At 30.5% G+C, this 14,194-nt stretch overlaps 1 protein-coding gene across 2 annotated transcripts; it reads left to right on the forward strand.

Moving 5' to 3' along the window:
• Window positions 1-8,134: 8,134 nt before the first annotated feature.
• On the forward strand, window positions 8,135-11,987 carry LOC131008881 (uncharacterized). Of its 2 annotated transcripts, XM_057935983.1 has the most exons (5): window positions 8,135-8,524; window positions 8,616-8,749; window positions 11,242-11,389; window positions 11,486-11,592; window positions 11,670-11,987. In XM_057935983.1, the coding sequence occupies exons 1-5, from the start codon at window positions 8,260-8,262 to the stop codon at window positions 11,709-11,711; spliced, it is 696 nt and encodes a 231-aa protein (XP_057791966.1). In that variant the 5' UTR covers window positions 8,135-8,259; the 3' UTR covers window positions 11,712-11,987. The 2 variants fall into 2 exon arrangements, with proteins under 2 accessions (XP_057791966.1, XP_057791965.1); XM_057935982.1 differs by having other exon boundaries at window positions 8,138-8,524; window positions 11,486-11,987.
• The last annotated feature ends 2,207 nt before the right edge of the window (window positions 11,988-14,194 follow it).

Genomic DNA, 14,194 nt, shown 5'->3' on the forward strand with positions numbered 1-14,194 from the left:
CAAGGGTCGTTTGTTTGTTTCTTTTTCCTTTTTTTATTTCTCTCTTTAATAAAATCGCATTTTAATAAGATATGCGCATGTATGTTGCTTCTTGCTATGATGGTAACGTCGAAGAGACGTTAAAAATTGTCTCACATTTGTTACTTATAATAGAGATTTCTTAAATGATTATAAAATCTAATTAGTATATATTTTTCATAATTAGGCAAGAAAATTAATTCTTATAATTAATCCCATCCAAATAAATTAAGCTAAATTCTAGTATGTAATTAAGACATCGGTTGCAAATATATACAAATAAATGTCTCTCTCTCTCTCTCTCTCTCTCTCTCTCTCTCTCTCTCTCTATATATATATATATATATATATATATATATATACAAAGTTTTCCCCGAAAATAAGCTTAATTAACAACTTCCCTAGATGAGGTAGATCAAAGGTTTTTGACATAGTTTATTTGGAAGAATTTATAAGTTAGTATTACATTTTAAGATGTTTTTATTTTATAGCTTATACATTTTGGAAATAAAATGCTAGGGTTCTTGGATTGATTGGCGGCTTAAAGATGTTTTTTCTTTCAATGTCATAAGATGTTCTTTTAAAGGAAATAGTATTACTCATAATAATATTGTGATTACATTGACTACAATTATAAAGGGTTTTGGAGGATGCTTAGCTCTTAATTATAAGCTTTGTATAATAATTTGTAAGCTTTCTTTAAAGCATCAATTAAGCTATTTCAAAATGCTTGATTTCAGAAAAAGATGCTAGCATTTATAAGGGGTATCCGAACCCTTTCTTTCTTTTTATGAAAAAACCTTTAATTGATTATAACTTTTATCATTATCATAGTTACTTCTATTGACATTTTTTTTAGAGATGTTATTGACATTTTAAGAACTCAACATCCAAACAATACAAAAATTACCTTTAATTATTATGAATTTGTAATTAATGAGGAGTGTAGAATGGAAGTTTTGAGATGAGCTACTCTGATGATACTGGAATCAAGATAAAAAAGGTGTAGACCGATATATCCAATTTATTTTTGGTAAGTTTTTCACTCATAATAAAGTAGAACTCCAATTCTACTCATAATACATTCAACAGTTTTATTAAAAATCGTGTCATTTAAAAGTAAATACTTTTTATAAGGATTAAGGGAGTATAAATTATGGAGTATAAAGCATTCATAGTTCATTTAACAAGAGATTATCAATCTCATAATATAATTTCTGTATCTTGAATTTTAAAATGAAGATAAATACACATTTTGAACTTGAATAACACCGACTTCAATTTCTCTCAAAAAAAAAAAAAAAAAAACACTGAATTCATTAGGACACGTGAAACGGGTACATGACAATGACACAATTCATTATTGCACTTTAGTTTCTCTTAAACTATGTATTCTCCATCAATGTATTACGTATGCTCATTGGACTAAAGCGACTAATTCACATGGCAAATATATATATATATATATATATATATATATATATATATATATATATATATATGGGCGCGCTCCAGTGAGACCCTCTATTTTTCGTAAAACACCGAGGACAATAAATAAGATATATAATACTAATGAACAAGACGTATATCTAACGAACAAGATGTATATACTGATAAAAAATAAAATTAAAAAAAATGGTAATGAATAAGACATATATACTGATAAACAAGACAATACATAATAATGAACAATGCAGTCATTGACGTAGCCAGAGGGGGGGCAGTGGGGGCACTGGGCCCCCCTGGAAATTTCAAAAAACACTAGGGGTATTTTAGTAATTTTATATTTAATATTAAATAAATACATAAATATTCTTATTTTAGTAATAATCCCAATTTTTCTCTACGTGTAGGAGATAAGTTATTGAACGATTGTAAAACTAGTGTTTTAAGGGTGCGTTTACTTTGGTTGAAAAAAAAATTATTGGAAAATGATAGATAAGAAAAGGTGAGATTTTTTTTTTTTTTTTTTTATCATATGTTGTGCTAGAGATGAAAAGATGATAAAATGTTGAAAAATATTTTCACACCCATACCGTAGAATAAGATTATCTAATACTGGAGAGAAAATGAGTGAAAATGGGATGCCCGATAAAATATTTTACACTGGCCAGAGAAAAATTTCTATCATAATAAACATGTGAAAATGGTGAAAAATGGATGAAAATATATTTTTTCTCTGTTTTTCCATCAAAATAAGTGTATTTGGTAATAAAATGAATAAGTGATTAGATGCTTTTTGCTTATATTTATTCCATATTAGAAAATTGAAATAAATTTAGTTGGGATGGTCCAAAAACGAACATTGATTAAATTAGTTGGGACGAAGAGAGTATTTGGCCCCCCTAGCTAAAAAGTCTGGCTACGTCACTGAATGCAGTATATACTGATGAATAAAAAATTTTAAATATTCTGCTCCCTCCAGGATTCGAACCCTTGAAAAAAAAATTCTCCCTCCAGAAACAATATCAGCCATAGGATTGATAAAATAAACGCACCAGATCGTGCTCTAGATCTCACTAAAATTAAGGGGTCTCATTGGAGCGGCCCCCTATATATATATATATATATAGGGAGAGGTTCAAGAAAAAACCATAAATAAAAGAAGACCGGAGAACCATTTTCAGTCATTCGATCATCAAGATCTACGGTGGATGCATCATCTTGTTGGATGAATGCAGATCCTGGGTTCGAATCCTGAAAGGAGCATTTTTTTTATTTTTTTAGTGCATTAATTTTAACAGCGAATGCATTAATTTTTACAGTGGATGCATTAGATTTGATGGTTCTCCCGTTGTCACAAATAATGTAGTTCTCTCTAGAACCACAACATATATATATATATATATATATATATATATATATATATATAGTCATTCAATCATTAAAATTCACGATGAATGCATCGTTATAGTAGATAGAATGCAATATATGCATTCGAATCTTGAAGGTGTTGCATTTATGATTCATTTGTCAAGACGATGCATCCATCGTGAATCTTAATGATCGGAAGGATTCGAACCCAAGTGCTTCATTCATCTATCAAGACAATGCATTCATCGTGATTTTTAATAATCGAATTACTGAAAATGATTCTTCGTTCTTATCTTCAGGATTCAAACCCAGATGCTGCATTTGTAAAACCCTAATATAATTAAAGTGTTAGATATAAATTTAAAGAACTATTTAATGTGAAAAATCATAAATTAAGTAATTTTGATTATTTTAAAACCATTTTCAAAAGAGATAAATTAAATAGAATACTCAAATAAAACTTGAATTTAAAAGTACAAAGTCATAACATAAACACAACATAATAATATTATGACTTAAATAAGTCGAACGTGATATGGAAATAGTTTGGATCCAAAACTTAAGCTAGATAAATATTAGATGTTATACTAAGTTCAAAAGAACGTCTTTTTTATTGAAAGATGATTTGACGTGCCCATTCACCCTCCACGGTCTCCATCATCAATTATCTAAAATATTTGTAAAGTACTAGATGAGCAATATAAAATATACTCAATATGGGATATCATGTAATAACTGTTCAAGTTAATAAAATAGTTATACATACCATCACAATATTTATTTAGCACGGTAGCATACCAATGACCTTTACATCCTGAACCCATTCAACGAGCCCTTGACGATTATGATTGCAACCTTAACTTTTACATTTAATTTGCATTGTGGCATACTAAGGATTGTGACGTCCTAGATCCATTCAGCAGACCCCTAGCTATACATAATTTAACTCACACATGGTAAACACATAATGTTAAAATGATTAACAATTAATCACATTATGTATTTAAATAAATTTCAATTCAAAAATTTGCACTTGGTAGCTAACTTGAGTAATTCAATTCAAAAGTTACGTCATAATCGCACCGCACCTAGTCAGATAAATTTAAATAACAAAATCTAATTGCCTAATGAAACTTAACAATTTATTCTATAAGATCATTAAGATCATTCAAATAAATGGCCTAGTTAATAAGAAATACTATATATATATATATATATATATATTCTTATGGAAATTTAATTCTAAACTTAATTAATAATGTAAGCTCAAATATTTAAATATATTAAAAGTAGATATTCAACCCATTAGTGGAATAACCTTAAGTCCAGAATTTTGAACTCAGTAAATGACTTTAAAACTGGATCCAATAGCTAAATAAAATTAAACCTATCAGTTTAATTAATTAGGGTCCAAAGGTTGGCCCAAACCTTTGATCCCATATCTTATTTAAAAGTAGACACACACACACACAAATCAGCACACGCGCACAAAAAGAACACACACACACAGAACATAAATCACACGCACACAGCACAGGCACCGTCCCATTGAGTAGCGTTATTTTAACAAAATTTATTCGAATAAAAAAATTAAATATTTAAAAATAATAATTTATTTAAAATTTTTGGTTCAAATTTTAAAAGAATTTAGTTAATTTTATTATTTTATCCGCATTGTAGATTTTTTTTGTAATTTATTAACATGTATTTTAATTTTTATAGTTTTTTTAATAGTTTTTGTACTTTAAAAATAATAAAAATTAAAAAGCTTATTAAAAAATTACAAAAAAACTATATTGTGGAGAAAACAATAAACCTAACTATTTTTTTTTTAAATTTAAATTTATTTATTTATTTATTATATTTTTTTTGTAGTTCAGGATGACATGATTTTCAAATGATAGGATGTAACGTTCTTATATGTCATTATGCTCAATTTGTTGGCTTTCAAGGAGGAAGGACGAAGAAGAAAATTTTTAATATCATTTGGCAGTGTGTTTGTTCGAGCATTTGGAGAGCTATAAATGATGCTATTTTTAACGGGATCAAACTAGAGGCGTAAAGCACTGTGAAAAGAGTTCAATTTAGATCATGAAAGTTAATTCATTCTTTTTCTATTTTTCTTTTGCTCATTCCCTTCATGATTGGTGCTCTAGTCCGATTGTATGCATTCCGTCTATTTTTAAATAAGGCGATTTTTTGTAATAGAATTATGGTGTAAGAGCATCTCCAGCCCTTGGCGCTTAGGGGTGGCGCTAAGGTGGGGACCACCAATTAGCGCCACCCCTCTCCAATGTATTAACGCTTAAAGTGACGTTAAAATCTCTATTTCCAATTAATCTCATTTTTTACTCTTTTTAATTTAGATTTCAAGGCTTCTTATCAGTGTAAGAAAATATCCAAATCCCCTGTCGCCCAACTCGGATCCTCTGTCATAATATTTTCATTGTCTACTGTTTGTGTTCAATTTATTTTTAAAATAAAAAATATTACTCTATAATATAAAATAATATAATTAATAATTACTTTCTCTCAAAAAGAAAAAAATATTACTAAAAATTGAAGTTTAATAAATTGTGTATCCTAATTATGGAAAAAAATAAATATAACAACTGACTGTCAATGTAAAAATTTGAAATTAGTTGCTGAAAATAATTATATGTCCTAATTATGTATAACCAATCAGGCTTAATAATATAAAAATAAAACTAAAGCATAGAAAATTAAAATTGAAGAAAAAAATAAAAATGAAAAATTTAAAGTGAGATGCAAGTGGAAAGCTGGGATTAGGGGTGAGCATCGGTTCGGTTTGGTACAAAATCGAACGAAAAATCCAAAATCAAAAATCGAACTGATGGTTAAAATTGGAACCGTACCGCACCAATTGGGGGTGCCAAACCGAACCGATACAATTTTTTTTTTTTGAAAAGACCAATTAAAACCTGTAAAATAATGTAAAAAACACAAATGTCAAATGTCAAATCCCCACAACATAATAATACTTAGTCTACAAGAGTACTAGTTTCAAGTATTTAAAACATCACAAAAACACAAATTTAAGTTTCAAAGTTTAACAAATAGCAACATAACAAGTCTTAGCTCAAAAAAAAAAAAAAAAAAAACATAACAAGTCAAGAACATATAATAAAATATTAGAAAATATAGAAAGATAAATTAATTAATATTATAAATTAGAAAAATAATTATATATTATAGGTTAAAAATTAGAAATTAATTATTTATTATAAAATATAAATATATAATAAAATATTAATATTTATCGGTTCGGTTCGGTTTAAAATCGAATAAAAAACTGAAAACTGAAACCGAACCGAAACTTATCGATTTTTAATTTTCGAAACCGAACCGAAAACTGAACCAGTGAAATCGGGATCGAACCGCACCGAAATAGTTCGGTTCGGTTCGGTTCGATTTTGCGTTTCAGTTCGGTTTCTGCTCACCCCTAGCTGGGATAGCCCTCACCTTTCTGGCATATTAGTAAGTTTTTTATTAAGGGAAAAATATCACATAAGCCCCCGTCGTGGTGGCCCTTTTCACGTCTGGCCCCCTATAGTCGAAGGGGTATCAACTAAACCCCTAAACTAATTAAAATCGAATAATTTCCCCCCTCTGACCTAACGCCGTTAAGTGTCCGTTAACGTTTGGGTTTATTGCACCCTCTACTTCAGGGGGTGGATCTGTACCTTATAATTTCAGCAACCCACCCCCGGCATCAACTTAACTGCCCCCCATACTCATCGGCTCCAACTTACACTTTGTCAGCTCGCACGCGCTCAATCTCTTGATCGTCGACTGCTTTCCGCCGACATGCAGCGGCATCACCAACTCCAAATGTGGACCTAGATCGAATCCTGCTTGGTCCAAATCTATATCCGTATTTTTTTACTTAGGTTAGGATCCGGTCCAAATCCATTAGGTCTAAAAAAATGAGATTCATGTCTAGATCCATTAGATTCACAGGTTCTCGAGTCCTGACCCGAAAAAAGGAAAAAAGAATGGATCCGGGTCATGACTCGAGAACCTGTGAATCTAATGAATTTGGACATGAATCTCGTGTGTTTGGACCTAATGGATTTGGACCGGATCCTGACCTAAGTAAAAAAATACGGATATGGATTTGGACCAAGCATGATTCGATCCAGGTCCACATCTGGAGTTGGTGATGCTGCTCGACGATCAAGAGATTGAGCGCGTGCGAGCTGACAAAGTGTAAGTTGGAGCCGATGAGTACGGGGGGCGGTTAAGTTGATGTCGGAGATGGGTTGCTGAAATTATAAAAAAAAAAACAAAAAAAAATAAGGTGCAGATCCACCCCTGAAGTAGATGGTGCAATTAAACCCAAACGTTAATGGACACTTAACGGCGTTCGGTCAGAGGGGGGAAATTATTCGATTTTAATTAGTTTTGGGGTTTAGTTGATACCCCTTCGACTATAGGGGGCCAGACGTGAAAAGGGCCACCACGACAGGGGCTTATTTGATACTTTTCCCTTTTATTAATACATGAAAAAAAAAATTGAATTATCAATTATTCGAACAGGCAATTCGTTCAACTTGGTTATCAAGTTGACAAGTTGAATTTTGTTCCACTACATTAAAGCAACTCTACGTAAGATAATAAAACAGATATAATAGATTAATTTTTTGACCCCTCAATCGATATATAATTTTTGTAAGATTATCAATTGATATATTATAAGAAAGCCACTTAATTATCTTTCGATTATGTCAAGGAGGCTCAATTCAAATGACAAAGTTGAAACATTAAAAGATTCTCATTTGTGAAAATTTTGAATTCAATCCCGTCTGCATGTTTAAAAAAAAATTCGATAATTTTCTCTATATTAAAATTACATGTTTAATCTAAGATTAGATGTTTATGAAGTCTAGTCACATAAATAGCCCTAAACTAACATATATACATCAACTAATATAAAACTAAATATCATATATACTCTATTGGTCCTCCAATCAATAGGTCGGAGGTTTGAGTCACCCTAAGAGCTAAAACGTGAGTGGATTTTTTCTTTTGTTTGATTGTAACAATTTAAAAAAAATAAAAATAAAAAATACTCTCTTCGTCCTATTTCACTTGTATTTTTTTTTTTTGGAGTCAAAATCATAAATGTGAAGAAATGATAACGCATGGTCACATGCTAGAGACAAATACGATATAGTAGTCGTAGATAAAAATACAATAAAAAAGTGGCATGATTAAAAATAATTGGAAAGATTATAGAAAAATAAGGAAAAAAGAAAGAGCTGAGCCTCATCTATGATGACCCTTGGACATCTCCAAGAGGCCTCTCTCGCTCACCTGCCTCCACAAACGGTCTCTCTCTTAAAATCTCACAGTTATTTATTTGGGAATTTCAAATAATAAAATCTCCTGAATCAAAATTAACCAATGATGTGTGCGCAGGTTCACGCCTGCGCCTTTAATCAGGTTTTATCGCCGCAAACTCAGCTGCCGTTAATTTCCTTCCGCAATTCAATTGCTGCAAAATGTGATTTGGACAAGGACAAAAGGGTTATTGGATCCAAAAATTCGAGAAGAAAGGGGTTTCGCATTGCTTCATCGAGTAATGTGAGTGCTCCATTATGGGAGAATTGGGCTCCCGAGAAGAGCTCCAAAGCTCCCTCCCTCAGCGACATTCTTTGGCCTTCTGCTGGTGAGCTCTCTCTCTCTCTCTCTAGAAGCCAGACATGCATACTCACTGCCTTGGTTAATTGAGATGAGATTTGCATAATTGTGTGGTTTAGGGGCTTTTGCTGCAATGGCTTTACTGGGAAAGATTGATCAGATTGTGGCACCAAAAGGGGTTTCGATGACAATTGCGCCGCTCGGAGCCGTTTGCGCCGTTCTTTTCGCCACGCCGGCTTCTCCAGGCGCCAGGGTATATTCCTTTCAACGATTCTTTTCTACCTTCTTCGCTTTCTTACCTACTTTTGCAATTTTTTCACAATTGTATCCCCATATATATATGCGACAGGGGTGAGGATAGGATAATTCTCCGGAATCGAAAAATCAAACCCAAATTTTAAATTTGGTTCCGTTAATTTTGGTTAAAACCGAATTAAATTTTAATATTTTGGTAATCGGTTGGATATGAATTCTTTACCGAATTACCAATAACCAAATTATACACATATACTTAATCATATTTATTTATTTGTCTAACATTAAATTTTAACTCTTTATAAACTTACCTAAACTCTATTCGAAAGATATTGAGTATTAGCTTGCTTTATTATTGAGTATTGCTGGTATTCGCTCATTTGTAATTTTTGCAAATTATATACTTTAGTACTATTATATTTTTCTAGGTAACTAGCATTTGCATCTCGTGCATTATATTTTTATAAATCAATACTAATTCAATTATTATACTTATAAATATAATAAAAAATAATTTTAATGAATATATTTGAATTGAATATTGAAAAAATAAAAAATAATTCACAGTCAAAAAATTTGATATTATGAAAAACAAAAACAAAAAAATAAGTTAAAAGAATTAAAAATATATTTATTCAAAAAAGATGAGAGAAGAGAGAGAAATTTATAAAACTTTAATATTTAAATAAATTTAATTGTTACATTTTAAATCAAATATTTTCATAAAATATATCATATTAAAGCTCTTATCGTGATCTTTAATTTGATATGCATATTAAATATTTTATAATTAATCGAATTTCATAATTTTGAAAAGAAATGTAACAACAAATAAGGAGTTAAAGAAAATGAAAAAAAATATATATATAGTTTTTGCCTTCAATTTTATTATAACTACAAAATTGCCACTCAATTTTGAAATTGATTTCAAATTGGAATGTAAACTCCCTTTTTAATATAGTATAGATTTATTTGTTAATAGAACAATTATTTAGTTTAATAGTATTTAATTATTTTTGAAGAAAACTTGAAATACTTTTGGTTTGGATACCATTTTTTAAAATTCGATAATTTGAATTTGGATATATTTTTGCCCATACTCGCTCGAATTACAGAATTAATACTCACCCCTATCATTTGAGATTATAAATTACCCTATCATTTGAGTTACATGGCACGCCAAAAATATAAAGAAAAAACAAAGTGTGGTCATTTTGGAGGTGCTGATTTGAAACGTGGGCTGTGAAGTCGAATGATATATGCATGGTAGAATATATATAACGACAATGATAATATATAGGAATTATTTGTAATACATTTGTGGAAAGGTTCAAAGGTCGGGGTTATAAAATGCTATTTTTCCCTTTTATTAATGCGTGAGTAAATTGTGTAAATGTCTTCCCTAAAAGGTAAGTTGGGCACCTACCAATTAGACTGGTGAGTATCATCCACTAAATGTGCTTTAGGAATAAATATTTGTTTAGTACGATAAATAGGATAGAGTTATGGCTTTAGGAATAACCCCTTTAATTAGTCCTTGTTATAGAATAGTGATTATTTGCTATATTTATTGTCTAAAATTTTTAAGATATGGCCTATTAGTACCTAGAATATAATCTAAACTTATTTTATTCTCAGTCCAAAATGAGAAAAAGAAACTGCCCTTTCATAACTATGATCATAGTAGACAAGATTGTAGGCGATGCTCGGGCAATCACATGTTTTAAAACTTCAATTTCGGTATAGTGTTATTGTAGATGACAAAGAAACATGTAGCAAATTTTGCCCCATTCTTAGGTATAGTGATCTTGTAGATGACAAATAAACATGGGAGCAACCGTATTTGTAGGTATTATATGTTGTAATTGATCAAATTGAGGAACAATATTTGCTGTCTGCTGAGTTGGATGTAAGAATGCAGCATGACTCTCACAATATTTAATTGGACACACTATACTCTACTTGTTACACTGTTGACTTTCCTAGTTTTATTTATATATTTTTTGAAAAGTCTTGTTTTATATTTAAGTAAGATGTAAAGCAAAAACTCTTTTGATCCTTGGTAGCTAGGAGCCCCAACCAGATCCACACGATTTCTAGACAGGAAACTCTCTCTCTCTCTCTCTCTCTCTGACATAATGGAGCAATTAACCTTCTAGATATCTTAGTTCAGTAACAAAAGGGGTGGCCTAATGTGATTCCAACCTATTTGTCACTTTGTTTCCAACTTTCCATTTATTTGCTTCGTGCAGATCTCTGTCGTGTATCGTTCATCACTAAGGTTTTAATTATTTGCCATTATACCAGGCAAGCTCGTTATCAAAATGAAGATGGTGGATGCAAGAACATAGAGTCATAGGATAAGCATAACCAAAAATGCTTTTTGATATGATCAGATTTTACTTGGCAACCTAATTTTATGCTGAAACAATTTTTTCAAATAAAAGACTCATAAACAAGCTAAATATTTCATTTACTTGGACTTTGCAGAAGTACAATATGTTTGTGGCGCAGATTGGGTGTGCAGCTATAGGCGTTTTGGCCTTCTCTGTATTAGGCCCCGGTTGGTTGGCTAGGAGCACCGCCCTCGCTGCTGCCATGGCCTTCATGATCATCACCCGCTCTGTCCATCCACCAGGCAATTGATTAATTAGTTCTTCACGTGTATACGCCTTATCTACAGACCAACCTCGATTCTTTGCTTACACAAATTCTTTTCGACCATGAACTGCAGCTGCGAGCTTGCCATTGCTCTTCATAGATGGAGTCAAGCTGCACCATTTGAATTTTTGGTATGCCTTGTTCCCAGGAGCTGCTGGATGCATTCTCCTGTGTTTGATCGTAAGTCTCTGTGACAGCTTGTTTCTTTTTTTTTGCTCGGCATATAGTTTGCTCATGCGTCGTCTTCGTTGATGCAGCAAGAGATGGTGTGTTACTTGAAAAGCAACTTGAAATTTTGAGTGGGATTTGAATTGGTGATGTGGGGAAGATGATGGTGTTGTTGTGGAAGATATATATAGCAGGAAATGGTGAAGGGTTGAGTTATGCTGCATTGGTGTAATTTTGATCTCTGTAGTTTGTAAATACTGTTAATCATTCTGGAACCAAATTTTTTTGATCGCACATGCAACAAATGTAAAATAATTAAAGGGGGGTTATGGCGGGAAAATAATTTTGTATTCTATTCGATATTTTGATTGTGGATAAATATAATTTCATATTTGAAAAGATGAAAAGTTCGTTGTCTTGCTGTATAGATGTATACAAATAATGTCTAATTAACTTATATGGAGTATAACATAACATGTAATACCGTTTAAAAAAATAATAATAATAACATGCTACATGTAATACAAAAATGTGATAAAGAAATAAATAGGGTAATTGCGTAATAAAATAACTTTATTTAAATACAAAGCAAGCTTTAAACTCATTTCCAAAAATGAACTGGTACACCATTTTCGTGCGGCGTGCGACAATTATGAAAATTAAGTGATATTTTTAATAAATAAATATAAATATTAAACATAATTTATAAGTAAAAACATTTATATTATATATTTATAAATATTTTCTTATGTATAACATTTATTACAGCACTACCATCATTTCTAACATTCATATTATTGTTTAAATTAGTTACGATCTTTTTTTTTTATCAGGAAAAGAAATTTTAATTAAAGATCTCATCTGATATAGCAATATGCAATTAAAATTAAAGAATTCTAAATGTAGCAATATAATTTTCTTATCCTCAATTGCATTAAAAATTAATAGAATTAAAAAATATATGCAAATAAAATCACAAAATTTATCTAACAAAAATATATATAATACAATTAATATAAAAAATCTAAGAGAAAACAATTAGTAGTGTGTTCAACATCAAGGAGATATGAGAGAGGAGAAAAATTTACTTTGAAACATTAAATAATCACAATTTATTCGTTTCAAATTTAATTTTGATTATTTTTATATCAAATTAAAGATTTTGTTATGATTTTCAATATAATATGCATATTAAAATTAAATAATTTTTTTATGAATTTTTTTTTGACGATTTTTAAGAAATAAACTTTCAATCTTCTTTTGGAAGAAGATTTTATTTTGTTCCATATAAGATAATTTATATTGCATATTTTTTTATTCATGAAAAAATATTCAATATACATATTAAATTTAAAATCATGAAAGAAAAAATTAATTTGATGAAAAAAATAATAAAAAAGAATTTTGAAACAAATAAAATGCAATTATTTCGATGTAAATATATATACTAGTATTTTTTTTTATCTTCTCTCTCGTCTCATTAATTTCGGTTAGGTGGATGCCACTGTACTCTTTCTTACTATTTCATTTATTTTCTCACCTCACTCATTACTCATCTCAATTTTCTCCTGTTAAGGTTAACTAATTAATTTAGGCCCAGTTTAATAGGGTTGGATATTGTCAATTAATCTGACATGTACTTGGTGTTTGATAGAATTGGCAAATAACTAAAGTGGCCCGTATCAGTCCGACGGCCCGTATTAATTATGTTGTTTCGCCTCGTTTAATTAACCGGCGTTGGGTGCCGATTTACATTAATCTGGAAGGGCCCAACTTCATTTAAAAATTCAAATTTCATATTTGCCCTCTGAAAATCGATTTTAAAAAATTGGGAACAACAAATCTGCCATTTTCATCTTCTTTGTCGTGAAAAAGGCTCCGTGGAACTGGTTATAAAATCCCAATGTATCATCTTTATTTCAGAGTACTCACTCAAATATACATTAGCATATCTAACTGATTAGAGAAAAAGAAATCAAGATTTATTACGTACAAATGAAGCTACCGATGTAAAAAAACTGATATGTAAACATAATATAGACAAAAACAATGGCACCTTCATAACAATGGCATTCAGTTCAAATAAAAAAAAATATTCGAACAAAAAAAAATGAAATCGCAAATTGCTTACACAAAACCAAAAAATGATTAGACAAAATTAGAAAATAATGTTTATGCCCAACAAAAAACAACAGTTCATATAATCACAATATTGGTATGTAGATTCGAATCAACATTCTTCAACCCAAAACACTTATGAAAATATAGATATTGTGTTACCTTGTTGAGTAGGATCCATGGTGTGAAAATGTCGACAGAAAATTTTGGCTCCCGCAAACTGTAATTCCAAATGAGATACTAGAAGTCTACAATCCATTCTTGGCTTCAAGGATTAATAATGGCGGAATTCAGATTCTCAGAAAGCTATTGACGGAAATCAGAAGCGAGGGGTAGGCTTGGTATTTGCTATATGTTATAAGGACAAGCTTGTAATTTCAATTATGAATCCAGCGAATACACTGTGCTGTCGAATACTTGAAAATAATAATCTTACATTTAAATAATCCTATCAACTACAATAAAAGACTATTAGTCATGCCCTAGCAACAATGGG

The sequence above is a fragment of the Salvia miltiorrhiza genome, chromosome 2 (assembly GCF_028751815.1).
Source record: "Salvia miltiorrhiza cultivar Shanhuang (shh) chromosome 2, IMPLAD_Smil_shh, whole genome shotgun sequence".
Taxonomy (NCBI): domain Eukaryota; kingdom Viridiplantae; phylum Streptophyta; class Magnoliopsida; order Lamiales; family Lamiaceae; genus Salvia; species Salvia miltiorrhiza.

Coding starts and splice junctions, on each gene's coding strand:
- LOC131008881 (XM_057935982.1), top strand. CDS start 8,260: ATGATGTGTGCGCAGGTTCACGCCTGCGCCTTTAATCAGGTTTTATCG. Junction 8,525..8,615: donor CATTCTTTGGCCTTCTGCTG/GTGAGCTCTCTC, acceptor TGTGTGGTTTAG/GGGCTTTTGCTGCAATGGCT. Junction 11,390..11,485: donor CCGCTCTGTCCATCCACCAG/GCAATTGATTAA, acceptor CATGAACTGCAG/CTGCGAGCTTGCCATTGCTC.